This window comes from Rhincodon typus, chromosome 30 (assembly GCF_021869965.1).
Source record: "Rhincodon typus isolate 14 chromosome 30, sRhiTyp1.1, whole genome shotgun sequence".
Lineage (NCBI taxonomy): Eukaryota > Metazoa > Chordata > Chondrichthyes > Orectolobiformes > Rhincodontidae > Rhincodon > Rhincodon typus.
This window is the reverse complement of record NC_063361.1, coordinates 3,346,701-3,364,671: the sequence shown is the minus strand read 5'-3', so window position 1 is coordinate 3,364,671 and position 17,971 is coordinate 3,346,701. Positions and strand designations below refer to the sequence as shown.

At 42.3% G+C, this 17,971-nt stretch overlaps 1 protein-coding gene across 1 annotated transcript in view; it reads right to left on the bottom strand.

Annotated features, from left to right (window-relative positions):
* Positions 1–363: 363 nt before the first annotated feature.
* The window catches only part of LOC109937227 (peptide transporter family 1-like), a 167,182-nt gene continuing 149,574 nt past the window's right edge, over positions 364–17,971 (bottom strand). Inside the window, exons 3-7 of the mRNA XM_048614384.1 lie at positions 11,178–11,230; positions 8,399–8,480; positions 5,319–5,460; positions 3,114–3,200; positions 364–478 (exon numbers count right to left, since the gene is read on the bottom strand). Coding sequence (XP_048470341.1) covers positions 364–478; positions 3,114–3,200; positions 5,319–5,460; positions 8,399–8,480; positions 11,178–11,230 — 479 coding nt within the window. The remainder of the gene's footprint in view (positions 479–3,113; positions 3,201–5,318; positions 5,461–8,398; positions 8,481–11,177; positions 11,231–17,971) is intronic.

The window sequence follows — 17,971 nt, the reverse complement described above, 5'->3', positions numbered from 1 at the left end:
CAAGTTTAGCCAATGTTGCTGCCATTCAACTGGCATCTGCACCTGTCTGGTTCACAACTCCTTTAAAAATGATTTATGTAAGCACATTGTGATACTTCTGAACAATGGAGTGGGGATTTCTTTATGATAACAACAGGCTGATTTTTTTTTCCGGATGTTTTGTACAGTAAAGGGTTTATTACATATAATTTGATATCATTTACAGCAAAGAAATGGGCTATTTGGCCCATCTGTTCCATGTTAATATTTATGCTTTGCAGAAGCTGCCCCCTATTTAATCAGCAAATCTTCCCATTCCTATCTCTTTTGTCTGGATTCCACTTAAAAGTGTCAATGCCATTCCAAGCTCTCAAAAACACAGGATCAGTATGCACTTACCTCTTTCCCACTGATCTGATCAGCACCAAAGGGTGACACACTGGATCTGATTCCACCAGATCCCAGGGAAATGAGGAACAGGCCAATATAGGCACCCACCCTACAATCAGAAAGAGAGTCCAGTCAGTGATTACTGAGTAGATGTGATGTAGGAGCATTGATACACTGATACATTGATACACATTGATACAAAACTGATAGACAGCGTAGAAGGCCAGGGCCAATTTTAACTCACGGCTGGAATGAGGTGATACGGAGAGTTCAGCAGGAGCCCAAGGTGAATTTTAAAACTGGCCCTCATTTCTAATAAACAGCACTGTGCCCCATCAGGAAATGATGGAACATCATTGCGGCAAACACGACCAGCAACAAAGATCCTTGAGACTGTCCACTGAAATGAGCAGTGGGACAGCAGGAGTTTGAATGAAGGCTCCAACAATGAGAAGGAGAGGCAAAGAAGGCTCAGGAGCCCAAGGACACCTGCTCCTCCACACAGACTCCACAGAAAGGTAACATTGATATTCATGGAGGCCCTTCTGGCCCCTCTACTGTCTTTTGTCAACTCCTGCTATCCAGTTCAACCCAGGGTGCGATTTCTGCTATTTTAACTTAAAATGGAATTGCAATGCCAATAGCATCATCAAGTTCAAATCTTCCATATAAAGTAGGCACCTGTCTGCTTAGGAATGGCAACGCTGAGGGCACTTAAGATGGTGGAGGACAGGAACATTATCCAACACCTTCCCCCATTGTCCTTTCACCAGCTGAACACAGCCCCCGACCCCAACCAAAACTGCACCATCCCCAGCAGAATGGTAGTGTTAAGCTCAACCTTTGTGTATCACAATGCTGTGTGGCCTTGTATCCAAAATTCCAAAGATGGTGAACTGCCAGTCTTTGTTTTTGGACGAGGATACCAAGCATCAGTCACTTTTCCGAACGAAGGGACAGAGTCTCATAGCAGAGATCATTCGAGATGGCTGCAAAAACTACCCAAGATCCCAAAACTTCCCCTCAAATGTCCTTAACAATTTCAGTAGTGGCCATCTTGGAATTTCCATTGTCCATTAACCAAATCCTCCAAACTCTATTCAGAGACCCTTCATTCAGTACAGGATGTTGTATTATGTCCAATGGTCAGTAAGTCAAGTATGCCTTCAAGATATAGAGTATGTCAATATGTCTTTAAGAGCCAGGCTTATGATATCAGCAAAGCATCATAGCATGTGACCTGAGGCTATAAAGCTCTCAGATGGAAACTTAACTCTAATCACTTGAAGCATGACACATTACTAAAAATATGTTCTTCTGCTGTAATGAATAGCCTAATACTAGCCCAAACACTTGTGTCAGTGAATATAATATCTGCATATATTAGCCAGCCACAATAAACATCTGTTGAATCTTTCAATATCATCTTATGCACACTGGATTTTGTAAGTTAGGAGGGATAACAAAAGCATTGCCTCATTGGGTAAAGTTAGCCTGCTGGATGCAAAATCCAAATCATTGGATAGACCTGCAGGAGACTGGCAGGGGTCAAATTGTCAGTGCCTGCTCCACCAAAACATTTGGGTGAAAGATGATTAGATTATCTAAATAACGAAGTCAGTTGTATGGCCAAGAAGCGGGGTGGAGCAGAGTACATGACACTGGTCAGTCACTCTCAGTTTGTCAGCACCAACGGATGCCTACGAGCCCTGACTGACATTCCTTTACAAGGAGATTGAAAGTTTACCCCTATCATGGTTTTAATGAGTGATAGGACTCTAGATTAGAGATCAGTCACATTGTGTTTATTCCACATCCAAGATGTTTAGCATGACAGAGACTAGAAAAAATCTGGTGACACAACTCCACCTCCTTTTACTCCTCACACCCATTAAACACAACCCCCTTGCCAGCTTTTCCCCACCACCCCAAAACAGCCAACCTCCGCCCTCTACCCAACAAAGGCTCGAAGCCTGAAGGCAATTCCAAGATGTATCAATGTGATTCCCCTCTTTCAGCTCACATCAAGTGCAGATCCACAACATTGTGAGCATTTTGGGCTCCCTGTGCTAGTTCCTGGGTCTAAGGAGTATTCAGGTAGGGGGATGTTTTAATAGTTGCTTGGCTATTACAATGATCCTCTCCACTGAGAGGCTTCCATTTTCTTTATATTGACTGGGTGAAACACAGGGTGTCAAGCAAGCAGCATGTCACATCCAGTACTGAAATCAGGCCAGAGCTGCCACCAGCATGGTAATGAGCTGGAGTAAGGGGGAGGGATTGCAATTATGTGAGAATGGTGAAGCAGAAGGGCTTAGTTTTGTACACCCTAAGGCCCAAAATGTAATTCAACATTTACCTTTGGATAGTTGAATATGACCTGAATCTGCACTGCCCTGTACTCTTGCAAAGTCAGGATCTGTGACCCTATTTACATCTTCAAAGCCAGATTTTCAAATCAAAAGGGTCATATCACCCGAAACAGTGTGGTCAATATGGACAGCTGGCAGTATGCCCCTTTCAAAGTGGCATGCTCTGCATTGTTGGTTTTAAGGGGATGGTGAAGCTGCTGACCCCATCCTGAGGTCATTCATGCCTTGTGAACCCTGGATGTAGAGTGTGAGATTGAGACCAGGGAGGGTGTGAAAGGAAAGTAAATTGTGAAATGAAATGAAGTATCACTGCTGGTCACTCTGGCCCTGTTCCCTCTCCTGGGCACACTCAAGAAAAGTTCTTGTACTCACCCAGACTGTCTGATTTCTCTGGGTATTGCAGTCACTGACAAAACAATGGTACCAATAAGGTACACCACAGAAAGCATGAGGATACTCCTGTAATTCAAGATTGAGAAGACACGGTTGAATCACAGACACGGAATCACCTTGAAAACAGTACCAATTCAGCATTACTTAGGTGGCAAATAACCCATTTATCCTAACCAGACCCAGGTGGCTCTGTGATATAAATAGAACCATAGAATTTTATAGCAAACAAGGAGGTGATGGCATAGTAGTATTGTTACTAGACTTGCAATCTAGTGACTGAGGTAATATACTGGACCTTGGTGCAAATCCCACCATGGCAGATAGTGAAATTTGAATTTAAAGAAAACCTGGAATGACAGAAGTATAATTATTGCCATAAAGTTTAGAATATTACAGTACAGAATGAGATGGCTTTGTGAATGAGCTATCTTATTAGCCTGACTTCATTTGTTCTTTCCCTATAGCCCTAAAGGTTCTTAATTTCAATTACTAACCTAGTGTATATACAAATGCAAAGAAAATCTTCTATTCTCTCCCTTTTATAGCCAATTATTTTAAAACGGTGACCTATAGTTACCAACCTCTCTCCCATTGCCAACATATTTCCTTATTTAGTTGATCAAAATCTTCATAAATGTGACCATCCCGATTAGATCTCCTTTGAATCTTTCTTGCTTTAAGTGAACAATCGCAGTTTCTCTAAAGTAATCCAAGTATTTCAATTTTTTCTTTATAAGCACCTCCCCAGGATTACCTTGGTGAATATGCGTTGTCTATGTTCTCTACGGCTTTAAAGGAGACACCCAGAACAATACATAGGGGTCAGCATGAGGGGGTGGTTCCCAATGGCAGGGACTCAAGGCCAATAGTTGGTTTTGCACCTGACTGGTGATTTGCAATGCGAGTTCTGAAGAACTGTCACTGGACCTAAAGGTCGTTGACTCTTTTCTCTCCACAAATGCTGCCAGACCTACTGAGTTTCTCCAGCAATTTCATTTTCTTTTTGGTTTGTTTATGCCAGTTCACCTGCTGGCTTGCGAAGTTGGGAAGTGCCCCATGGCTGTAATCCTCATGGAGAATCAAAGAATCATACAGTATACAAGAGGCCCTTCAGCCCATTGAGTCTGCACTAACAGAACTACGCTGAAACTACATTAGTCCCATTTTCCTACACAAGTGCCATAACCTTGGATGTTATGGCATTTCAACTGCTTATCCAAGTACAATTTAAAGGTTGTGGAGTCTCCCACTTCAATTCTCCCTGGCAGTGCATTTCAGATTCCCACCATCCTCTGGGTGAAAAAGATTTTCCTCAAATCCCCTCTAAACCATCAGCCTTTCATTTTAAAATCATGCCCCCTCATTATTGACCCTTGAACTAAGGGGAAAAGCTGCTTTGTATCAACCCTGTCCATGTCCCTCTTATCTACCTCCATCAGGATCCTCCCGTCAGTCTTCTCTGTTCTTCAGAAAACAAGCTGAGCTTTTCCAGCCTCTCTTCACTGAAATAATTAAATTAAAATATTTCCATAACACCCCACCATATCCTGACCAAACAACGTGAAGCCCAACTAGTGTCATGTGCCACTCTCTACCTGACCTCATTTGTCTTGAGGACACCAGGATGAACTCACAAAGGAAAGTATTGATTTTGAGAGCTCACATGACCGGCCAGTTCAACCTTCCTTAGAAACCTACGATAGCCCATCATGATGCCTCACAAGTAATTCCAGACATTTGCCTCCACTAAGTCACTGCCAGAATCATACTGCAAATAACAGCATACACAGCAGATGCTATTCAGCCCCTTGAGATAGTTTCACCATTCAATTAGATTATCGTCAATCAGTATCTTAATTCCATTAGCTTTAATACTTTATTTACCAAAAATCTGTCAATCTTAGTTTGAAATTTACAATTGATTCCCCAGCTTTCACATATCTTTGGATCGATTCAAAGTTCAATTACGCTTTGTGTGAAGGAGATCTCTCTGTTGTCAACTTGAATGATCATTTTAAGTTTTTGTTTGCTCTCACAGGACAGAATAGTTTCTTTAGTCCACTGCATCAACTCTTATAATCATCTTCAAAACTCAAAGGGATCACCTCCGAATTGTCTATAAGAAATAATGAAAGAACCTCCATTCAGCCTTAGGTCTAGATGAAATAGCTCTTCCGTTCATACCTGTATCGCCCAAAACAGAAGTCTGAGAGGAAAGCTCCAACGATGGTGAAGGATGTGGAAAGGAAGATGAAGACATGATAGAGGGAGGTAGCCTTGCTCTCAGATAGGATGAGCGCTTTTGTAAAATACAGCACCAGGATAGCTGAAACAAAAGAAGGAGGTAGCAATGAGCATTCATTACTGACCTGGCTGTACAAAATTGCCTTGAACAGATCAACTGAGTACCTTGTGAATTCATTACTGGGCAGTTGTGACTCAATTGTTAGCACTCTTGCTTCAGAGTCAGTAATTGTGGGTTCAACATTCATGCCAGAGACTTGGCATTAATGAATAAGTTTCTGACACTGTCCCAGGGTGGTGTGTGACTTGGAGAGGAACTTACAGGTGATGATGTTCCCATATATCTGCTTCCCTTGTCCTTCTGAGTGGTAGTGGTTGTAGATTTGGAAGGTGCTCTTGGAGGACCCCTGGTGGTTTGCTGCAGAGCATCTTGTAGATGGTGCGTGCTGCTGCCACTAAACACCAGTGGCCAACAGCGTGAATATTTAAGGTGGTGAGTGGGGCGTTGATCGAGTGAGCAATTTTGTCTAAGATGGTGTCAAGCTTCTTGATGTTGTTGGAGCTGCACTCATCCAGGCAAGTGGACAGTATTCCATCACACCCATAACTTACACTGTGCAGAAAGGTGGACAGGCTTGGTTAGTCACTCATTTCAGAATTCCTAGCCTCTGGCATGCTCTTGTTCAGGTCTTCATAGAAATCATCCAAAATGTAACCTTCCTGTACTAGTTCAAGTGGGTGGATTTTTGTTGACTGGTGCAAACACTAAAGAATAGTGGCCTCATTAAGTATTGTAATAAAGAGATATATAATGCCTTAGCGTCTGTGTCAATCAACAAAGAGCTACCCAGATTAAACCACCTTCCTGAACTAGATCCATAGTCTGGAAGATTACTGCTCATGTAGTTATCTGAGCGCTTTTTTAAATTCAGTAAGAGTTTCTGCCTCTATTAACCTGAAAATTCCAGGTCTCTGTTAAATGAAAAAGTTTTTCCTCATCTTCTATCTACTTTAAATCTATGCTCCCTGATTTTTGGCTCCACCTCTAAGGCATAGCCTAATTACTCAATTCAAGTTCCTCATAATTTCATACACCTTAACAAAGTCAGCCACTCAGCCTCCTCCTTTCAAAGGAAATCAATTGTACTTCATCCATTTTTCCCAATAGTTAAAATGTTCTAGTCCTGAGAAGATTCTTGCAAATCCTCTCTGCAGTGTCTCCTGCAATTTTTCCTGTAATGTGTGACCAGAACAGTAAGCAGGACGCAAGCTGTGGTCTAGTTAGCATTATATGGTGATCCAGCATAATCTCCTTGATGTTCTACTTTATGCCTTGGCTCACCAAAGTGAGCCAAAGTGAGAAAGTGAGTGCTTCTTAGCTGACTTATTGGCTTTGATCTGTGACCTTTAAAAATCTGTGGACATACACTCAAAGATCACTTTGTTCCTCCTCATAGTTCCTATCTTCTCATTTATTGTGTATTACCAATCCTTGCTGAACATTGCATCATACATCAAAATACATTGCATCATACTACTCTGAATTAAATTATATTTTCCATTTTTCTCTCCACCTGACCAGACCATTTGTATCTTCCTGCAGTCTCCTCATTGCCAGCCTACATTCCCTCTAATTGTTCCTGCCGCTGTTGGACCCCTGAGGCTGTGTGCTGAAGAGGCGTCCACAACCAGAAGTCAATGTGCTTTCCCGCCAATCAAACACATGGTCACACTGAGCTGCCGTGCAGCCTCTAAGAGAGAACATTGATGTCAACTTTTGTATTATTTGTTAACTTCTTTCTCAGCTCCCTTCATCTGAAACTGTCATTAATATAAACTACAAAAACAGAGCCTGAGTATTGAGGCCACAGAGCCCCATTGGAAAATGTCCATCCACCATTCAGGCTGCAGAATGGCAGGACTTCAGAGCTTTGAACTGATCCATTGCTTGTGGGATTGCATACCTCTGTCTATGGCATGCAGCTTCCACTGTTTGGCACACAAGGAGTCCTCTGTTGTAGCTTCATCAGGTTTTTAGATATTTTTAGATATGCCTAGTGCTTTCCCTGGCATGGCCTCCTCTGCTTTTCATTGTACCAGGGCTGATTTCCCGGCTTGATGGTAGTGGCGTGATATGCCAGGTATGTTTTTACAGATTACGGTCAAATACAATCCTGCTACTAATAATGCCTCCACAGTATCTCTTGACCACCCAGTTTTGAGCTGGTAAATTTGTTCTGAGTCTATCCCACTTAACAAAGTGGTACTGCCACACAACAAATACTCAGTGCAAAGTTGGAACTTCAACTCCACAAGGATGGTGCAGTGGTCACTCTAAGTAATATTGTCATGTGATAAAAAGATTGGTAGGAATAGGGTTAAGTAGGTATTTCCTCAGTTCTGACGAAGGGTCTCTTGGCCTGAAACATTAACTCTGATTTCTTTACACAGAAGCTGCCAGACCTGCTGATCTTTTCCAGCAATTTCTGTTTTTATTTCTGATTTACAGCTTCCGCAGTTCCTGTTGATGATTCTCACAGAATATGTCACGGGCCCAATCTAGCTGGTATGTCCTTCAGTGTTTAGCCAGTTTTGTCAGTAATAGTGTTACCAAATCATTCTTAGTGAAGAACATTGAAGTCCCCCACCCAGAGTACCTTGGAGTGGAGGTCAATTTCTTGATGTGATGGCATGACCTTCATAGATTCCACAGTGAACACTGAGGGCTCCCACAGTCAATGCCTCCCACTGCACCACTTTCTCAACCCTGCTGTTGGTACAGAACCTACACAGGGATTGTGATTGAGAAGTCTGTAGTGAGATGTGCAGGGAATGAGCCACCAATCTCTGGGTATTTATTCAAAAAATTTCCTACCCCGGGTTAGTAAAAACCTCAAGCTGGCATAATTATGGGATAACCCGCTGACTCCAAGATATTTAGAGAAGGCCTCCAGGATCCCTGACCCATTTGATATGTGGGGAACAAGCTTTAATGCCAGATTAAGAAAATTTTCCTTTACCTCGAACCCCAAAGTAGCTGACTTTTTCAAAAAACTCTGTGATCACAACGAAGACAGCAGCATTAGACAGGTCGAAGAGTTTCTGAAAAAGAAAATGAACAATTAAATCAGCATCTGGACCTAACACTTGCTGTAGTTTAGATGAAGATTGTTCCTAAGTGGAACTCTTTAGTATGCACATTTGTTTCCCAATTTTCTCTCTTGTCCTGAGAACACCTAATTCTGACTGTTGTTAGCCGGTGTCCTTGCTACTGCATTAAAATCATCCCATGTCAGAAAAGGCCAATGGTTGGGAAACAATTTTAATCAACAGACATTTAAAAGAAACATCTGAAATAAAAGCCATTGAGAGCAACAAGATGAAAATGTAAGCTGTTTAATCGAATACTTTTTGCTGATAGAATTCGCACCTCTTATAAATATTAAATATATGATACCGAGAGAGTAGAAAAAAACTAAGAAATTAAAATAACCCCATTTCTGAATAATAACATTTTTTGACATTTTGAACAATAACGTTGCCAGTAAAATCATCTTCCAAGTAAACTTTAACTTAAGGTGCATACAGCCAAGGCAATTCTTTCGGCCACTGATTCATGTAATTTTAGTAACAAGCTTCTAATCTGATGCAGATAATTCAGGGAGTCTACATAGCGCCTTTACACACAAGTTACAACCTGGAACAATGTATAGTGATGATAGATTCTCCAATTCCCTTCCATCATGTGGCTAGCCTGAAATCTCCACCACTTACCAACTACCCATGGCATGTGTTGGAAGAATTTCTGGTTTCCTGGACCACCGTGGCCTGGAGTGAGCCTCGAACCCAGAACCTCTGGCCCAGAGGCAGAGACAATACCACCAGCAGCACAAGAACTAAAACTTCTATTAGCCCATTCAACTACAATAGGAACAACAATGGTCACAACTATAAAAACTGCTACTTCTTTCCAAAGGATTATCTGTAGCCGTGCGATGGTGTACTCATACACTCAAGCAGGTCGATTGCGAAGACAGTGGTGTAATGTAATGTTACATGAATGAGTAGACTGGAGCAATGTTTGGGAACAATGGGTTTGAATCCCACCAATGGCAGGTGGTGGAATTTGAACTCAATAAAAATTTTGCACATCAATCTAGTCTAATGGTAAACATGCACCTACTGCCAATTGTTGTAAAAACCGATCTGGTTCATTGATGTCCCTTTAGGGAAGGAAACTTGTTGTCCTTACTTGGACTGGCCTACTCCAGACCCAAAGCAATCTGATTGGTTCTTAACTGCCCTCTGGGTAATTTGTAATGGGCAATAAATGCTGACCTAGCTAGCGACACCCATGCCCAACGAACAAGTTAAAAAAATTTCAAATGTGATGAGATAGTAGGAACTGCTGATGCTCGAGAATCTGAAATAACAAGGTGTAGAGCTGGATGAACACAGCAGGCCAAGCAGCATCAGAGGAGCAGGAAAGCTGACGTTTCGGGTCTAGACCCTTCTTCTGTTAAAATAATCATTTAAGATCCTAAAAATGATCAGTCTTCTATCTCCACAGTCAAAACATAACACTTACTTTTCTTGATTTAATATTTTTTAAGTATTTTCCATGATTATGTAACCCAACTAAAAAATGGTTGGGAGTCATAGCCAAGAACTACGCCAAGAGGAAGAAGAATACCTCTTCCAGGTTTTCAAGGATAATAGATATCCAAAAAACTGGGTCAGAAGATGCCTACATGAACAACATCAGGAAGATACTACACACCCCAACACACTCATCACACCACCCTACATCAGGAACACATCAGAACTAACCACAAGACTCCTACGACCGCTGGGCATCAGAGTGGCACACAAGCCCACATCAACCCTACAACAACTGCTCACCCGAACTAAAGACCTACTCCCCGCCACGGACAGGACCAATGTCATCTACAAGATCCCCTGCAGAGACTGCGAGAAACACTACATTGGACAAACAGGAAGGAAACTAACAACAAGGGTACATGAACACCAACTGGCTACAAAAAGACACGACCAATTCTCACTCATCTCAATCCACATGGACACGGAGAACCACCAATTCAACTGGGACAACACCAAAATCCTGGGACAAGCTAAGCAGAGACAGGCATGGGAATTCCTAGAAGCATGGCACTCCATGAAGAAAGCCATTAATAAACACATAGAACTCGACCCCATATACACTCCACTACGAAGGAAAACCAGAAGCGAGACAATCCAGCTCAATGGACTCCAGAGTTTAAAAACCAGGCAGGAAAACACACTGACGCTTCATTGGAGGCTGCACTGATGATGTTCCCCAGCATAGTAACAAAACATCTGCGGAACAACAAACCAGCTTGGCGAACCAACAACCAACCTCAACAGTCATAGCCAAGGTGCTAAAGAACCATGTCCAGCTTTGGCATCACAGGTTGCAGAACACTGACCTGGACACTGAATCTGTTTGAAAGTGTTCAGTGAGATGGACCTAATCTACTAGAAGAGTCATGTTCTACGGGGAGGGGCTACATTTTAAAGAGCAAACAATTACAGATTGCTAAAGTGAAGTCTCTCTTTTATTGGATAACCCTGCTAACAATGAATTTCCCTGATACAGTGATTCACCCACATTTCACTACGAACCCGTTTACATTAGTGCACTTTAGCCTCTTGTATTAAACTTATGCAGCAAGAAACCAGCCCACCAGCAGCCCACCAGCAGCTAACCAGCAGTTCACTAACTGCTTACCCCACACACAACAAGAAATCCAGACTCACCAGTAGTCTGCCCCAGGCTCGTCCACTCACTTTGGGTGACTCTGGCTTTGAATCTGAAACAAGAGACACAAGGCACAAGTGGATTTCAAAATAACAAGAGATTATGATGTGTGTGCAGCTTCCTTAATGGCCTAGAGATTTGCTAGTGAGTAAATAAATGACATTACAAAATGATCAATGATTGGAAAAAGGAACATTACATGTTAGGACGCTGCCAGATTTGGAAATTTAAAGTTTTTAATTCTGCCATTCCCAAAACATCCTCTCTAAATTTCAGTTAGGAATTAAGGTATGTAACAACAAAATTAAAATTAGGAATATGAAGTATTTCACCCAAAGGTTATTCAAACTGTGGAACAAAGGAACAGGAGTAGGCCATTCAACTCCCCTAAGTCTGTTCTGTTATTCAATGAGATCATAGCTGACCTTCAGCCTAAGCCCATATACTCTTCCACTGTACATATTACCTTTGATTAACAAAAATCTGAGATTTCCCATTAGCAATTATCCAGCATTAATGTGCCATTTCAGAAGAGAGTTCCAAACTTCTTCCACCTTTTAAAGACTGAAAGAACTGCAGATGCTGTAAATCAGAAACAAGAACAAAAGCAGGGTCCCCAAGCAGAAAGTTGGGGAAACAAAGCATAGATTAGGTAACCACTTTGCGGAACACCTACGTTCTGCTCGCAAAAAAGACCCCGAGTTTCCAGTTGCCTGCCACTTCAACACATGACCCTGTTCCCTGGCCAACATCTCTGTCTCAGGCTTGCTGCAGTACTCCAGCGAAGATCAGCATAAGCTGGAAGAACAGCATCTCATTTTCCACTTGGGGACCCTACAGCCTTCTAGACTCAATATTGAGTTTAGGGCTTGAACTCTGATGTGTCCCAGCCCCCACCCCCACACACTTGGCCTTGTGATAACATAGTCTGCTATTACACGCAACCGAGAGTTAGCCACTAACAGTCCCCATTAACAGCTATTCACCCTAGCCAGATCATTATCCACTCCTTTGCCTGTCCTACTGTTTCTCTCTCTTTGGGCTCTATCCCCACCTATCATTTACTCCTTAACCTCTCCCACCACCCTGTCTTCTGCATAAAAACCAACGCTTTCCTAGCTACCATCAGCTCTGAGGAAGGGTCACTGGACCTGAAATATTAACTCTGATTTCTCTTCACAAATGCTGCCAGACCTGCTGAGCTTTTCCAGAAATTTCTGTCTTTGTTTCCTCCACCTTTTCCCAGTAGAACTGTTCTCCTTAATACCTTGTTCACTTCAATAACACAACCCTTTAAGTTTCTAATTTGCAGGAATACAACGCCAGTCTTCAGCAGTATGTGGGAATGTGGGGTCATCAAATCAGCTATGACCTTAATGAATGGCAGTGTAAGCTTAAGTTAAGTGGCCTACACCAGCACCTAACTCATATGTTCACATGTTGTGTAACGTCACTTCAGAATTAAACCCTTGTGTCCGGATTGTTTTTGGATAAATCCATACTATACTCTCTCATAGGCCAACAGATCCTTCCTAAGCTATGTTGCCTAGAAATGCACAGAGTACTCCTATGTACCTACAGAGTCTTGGGTCTAGCCAGAGTTTTGGACAGCTGAATATAGGAATTGCTAAATGACAGGTGGCCAAGATCCATTAGGTTCATTTTGTTCCATGCTGATAATTATTGACTAATTCCAGTAATCAGTCCCTAACAATGAGCCCACAACAGAGCCAGACATGAGGGCAGCATAAGCCCCAGTGCTGGAGGGGTTTGTAATGTTCAAAAACACCTGTATCTCTCAAGTATTTCACATTTATCATATGTCACATTTTAAATTACTCGGATATCCCAACACGGTCCTCCTAAAAGATATCTTTGTACTCTGCAGTTGAACAAATTAATGCTAATTGCTGCCTCCATCTCCTTGGGCAACCCACCCCACTTACTCAATGAAATATTATATTCACAGGTTAATTATGAACTCCCCTTCATCCCTTCAAGTGCAGGCCATTTGCTTTGTTTCCACTGTTCCAGACAAGGTGAAATGGCTTTTCATGGTCCACAATATGCAGGATTTCAGAATCCTAGAAACAGTTGCTGTACCATCTCTCAGCCTTGCCCTTTCCAGTGAGAAAGAGTTTAATTTACATAATTGCTCCTCATAATCCAAACTCTGTAACCCCTCAATCATTCCTGTTTCTTTCTTCAGTATCATCTCTATAACTGACTACTTATGGCTGTGGAGTTCTGCTTGAAATCTATCTCAATATGTAGACAGAAGCTCAGTTGGTGTCCTATTCAAAATGTAGTTGTCCTGATGGTGCGGCAATCCCTCCATACCGAATTGGTGTGTAAACTCAAATGTTATATTCAAGTCTATCAAGGACGACTTGAGCCCAGAAGCTTTAAATAATTTTATTGCATTCGCTCAGTAAACCAAGACTGATGGCGCCACAAAAACTGCCTTGCCAAGTGTTAAAATGATTCATACAGTCTTCCAAAACTCCCTTGATTCTAGAATGGTACTGGTGGAGTCTACTATTAAGCAAGCCTTGGTTACGCACTTGGAAAATCAGTGTATTATTAGACAGAGTCAAAATGATTTTACAGAAGGAAAATTGTGCTTTATGATTTTCTACGTGCATAATTGAGGTTTGCTTAATAGTAGACTCCACCGGGACCACTCTAGAATCTAGGGAGTTTTGGAAGTCTGTATAAATCATTATATCACCATGTCAAGACACAGCGTTGTGGCATCATCAGTCTCAGTTCACAGTCTGAATGCAACAAAATTGTCTGTCTCTAGATATTTGAATACAAAATCTAAACTGACACAGTGTAGTGCTGAGAGGAATGCTACATTGTCAGGAGAGCCATATTTCAGAAAGGTCATTAAAATGAGGTCAGCCTACCTGTTCGGATGGATTTCAAACAGAACATGACAGAGCTACAATACTAGTATTTGCATAGCCCCAGAGAATTGCTCCCTCACGAAAGAGACATAACAGGTGGTGAGTTTAACCTGAATTAGCTGGCCAGTTGATTTGCAAAGCAAACTGATGACAAGAGCATGGGTTCAATTCCCACACTAACTGAGGTTACCATGAAGGTGACCTGCCTTCTCAGCAGTTACAAGTAGTCAACTATTGAAAGGATACAGAAGAAGCCAGGACCTTAGAGTTCTAAAAGAGGTAGCTGCAGGGTCTATTCATCAAAACAGTGCTCAATAGCATATCTTTCCAACATGATATCCATGACCTGAATTGGATGTGTAACTCTGGAGCAAGTTGCATCCAAACATAGGCACTCATTTAAGATAACAAGGTGTAGAGCTGGATGAACTCAGCAGGCCAAGCAGCATCAGAGGAGCAGGAAAGCTGACATTTCGGGTCTGGACCCTTCTTCATAGGCACTCATTTATCTTTTTTTTAAAGGAGATATCATTCACCAAGGTTTCACTGTAACCCCAACTGCAGATAAGTTGAACAGCCCAGGTCTTTTCCTTAGGGTGAGAGAGTTCAAAACTAAGGGGCAAGTTTTTGAGGTGGGAAGAGAAAGATTTAAAAAGAACATGAGGGGCAACTATTTTTACACAGTGTGTGGAATGAACTGCCAGAAGAAGTGGTAGAGAGCAATTTCAAAATGTGCAATTATTGAACTGTTCTGGCTTTTGTACAGCCAGAATTTTGCCATCAGATTAGCATGCAGAACTGATGAACCAAATAAGAAGTAGAAATAAATGGCATTTTCAAGTTGGCAGGATGTAATTAGTCGAGTGTCATGACCAAACCAGGGGCCTCAGCTATTTACAATCTCACCAATTAGTTTCCGTTTCTGAAGAAGGGTCCCGACCTGAAACATCAACTTTCCTGCTCCTTTGATGCTGCCTGGCCTGCTGTGCACCTCCAGCTCCACACTGTGTTATCTCTGACTCCAACATCGACAGTTCTTACTATCTCAAATAGTTAGGTGGTTATTTTGATGAATGTGGACATGATGGGCTGAAGGGTCTTTTTCTGTGCTGTAGATCTCAATGACTCTACATTAGAGGTTAGATTACACACCCAGAACAATGTTTTTAAATTTGCTGATGATACAAAGCTGGGTGAGCCATGAAGGAGAACGCAAAAAGACTGCCAAGAGATATAGACAGGTTAAGTGATTGGGCAATGAGGTAGCACATGGAAACAATATAGGCAAATATGAGGTTATCCACTTTGCTGGTAGGAAAGGGTCTGTTTCCATGTTGTATGACTCTATGACTCGATGAGGGGGTCGCCCTATGATGAGGGCTGAGTGAATTGGGCCTGAATTCTGTGGAGATTAGAAGAATGAGAGGTCATCTCATTGAAGCATATGAAATTCTGAAGGGAGTTGACAGGGGAGCCACTGAGAGGTTATTTACCTCAGCCAGGAGGAGCAGGGCTAATGCAGTAGGGCACAGTCTCAATAATTTAGGGGTAAGATAAGGAAAATATTCCTTATTGAATTGTGAAAACTGTGTTGTTGAGTATGTTTAAAGCTGTGATAGATTTACTGAGAGGCCAAGCATCTGTTTAAGGACATGTCAGGTGGTTGAGAATGTAAAGGTGGAAGATCAGCCTTGATGGTATTGCCTGCTCCTATTCCTGATGTTCCTTGAGAACAAAGCTGTACTTCAGCTGTGACCTCAACAAGGCTTGTACAATTGTAGTAAACTTCCTGACTCATTTACTGCAATTCTTTTTTAATAAAGGCTGCTGTGGTATACCTGACCTGTTCTCCCACAGCAGGAGCAAGCTACACACAGAACATTATGTCATCATTTTTACCCTACATCGCATGAGAGGTAGCAAAGCATTGGCCAGATTGGCAGTGAGTGTATGAGGAAAATCCGCCCTGAGTCGAACTGCCTCAGTGAGGCTGTAACTCAGTAACTCACTAACAGAATGCAGTCCATTTGTAATGTTACTCTACTCCCCTCCCGCATTCATCCCACATACAGTGTCCTTGCCACGCTCAATCTTACTGCTTCAGTACAGCTGGACTATTTAACAGTGGGGCCTCATACCCCACCTTGCTCCCTTCCTCACCCATTGTCCTCACATTGTGTGCCAATGTCATGAACAACTATCACTGGACATTAATCTGGAGCAACACCTTGGACTGATATTACCATCTCCCATATCAGGACTCTTTCCAAGGCATCTCATTCCCTTCCTGCCAACCCTTCCCTCCACCAATAAGAGTCACTGCCCTCTTCAATGATGGAGGAGGGCACTCAAGCAATGAAGACGGTGACAGCAACAAGAACCAAAGTGACCCATCTCGAATTGATGTATTGTCTGGTATTGGCAACAGAAGGTTTTCTCAAAAGCTCTGACTGCCCTCTACTGCTCGGCACATTGAATTACATCTTCAGATGGTAACTCAGTATAGGGCTGTACACTCACTAAGAACAATCACTTGCATTTAACAGAGTAAAATGTTCCAAGTTCCTGGAGGGGAGTGTTAAACATGGCAGTCCCAGGCAGTGGATTGTTCATGGACTTCAAGCCCACCTGTAATTTCCACAGCCTGAAGGGGTTTGTTTTTCACATCTATAGAGTTTGGGAGAGGTTACAACCTCTATTCCACAACATGAAGGGGCTGCTCCTCAGTTTCCAGCTGCACTTCAATCTCACATTCGTGATCTTTTGTCATGTGGTGTGATGAGGAGAGGAAATATTAGGAGTCTCCACATTGCTCGTTGCTTCACATTGATCAACAGATCCAGACGATGAACAATCAGTGGAGTTACTCAGCCTGACTGTCTACTTATCCCTCACAGCTACATCCACAGCAGGATGTCAGGGAGAGGTTTGCAGTGTGTTTGTTTCTCCTTCCACATCTGGTGGATCTCAAGAGATCTGGAGTCCGTCATCAAGCCTGAGAATGTCACTTTAATCTGATCGACAAAGATCCCCGAAAGTTGTGAGGTTTTTTTTTGTTTCAGTATCAGTGGTCCCTCTTTCTGAAGGGGAATTTAGTTCCTAGATCTTGGCAACCTTCTTTTTAGATCAAAAGCAGTATAAATCAAATTTTGGCACTGAGTCACATAAGGAGATATTAGGCAGTTGACCAAAAGTTTGGCCAACGAGACAGGTTTAAGCAGCATTTTGAAAAAGGAACAAGAGAGAGGCAAAGTGAGGTGGGGTAGCAGAGATGTTTAATAAGGGAATTCCAAAGCTTAAGGCAATGCAACGAAAGGCAGAGCCACAAATAGTGAAGCAGTAATAATCAGGGATGCTAAAGGAGCATGAATGAGATGAGCTCACATATCACGAAGGTTTATGTGACTGGAGGCTGTTACAAACATAGGAAGTGGAGAGGCTATGGATGTATTCGGAACTCAGGATAAGGTCTCAAAGTTGACACATTGCTCAGTCAGGAACCAAATGCAAGCTGCAGGACATTATTACATATGTCATGAAATCAGATTGGAACCCTGAAGTACAATGGACATTTTTAGTGTTTCATTCCAAATGTGTGCTTTTAAACAGACTGCTACAGACCAGAAACAAGACTGCGCGTGTAAATTTGGTGCTGTCTAGCAAAGTTCTGTGTGGGGTCCAAAAAATATTCACCTGGAAAGTGTCAGGGAAATAGGGAGAGAGAGAGAGAGAGAGAGGGTGAGATAATGAAACGTTTCACTATACGTAGGAGTGGCCACTACATGGCTATGTAAGGTAACCTGTACCTGAACACACTAAGCAGGCTCATGCCTGCTTACAAGATGGCAGAAAGAAGCTAAGCGAAACGAAGCAGCCTGCTC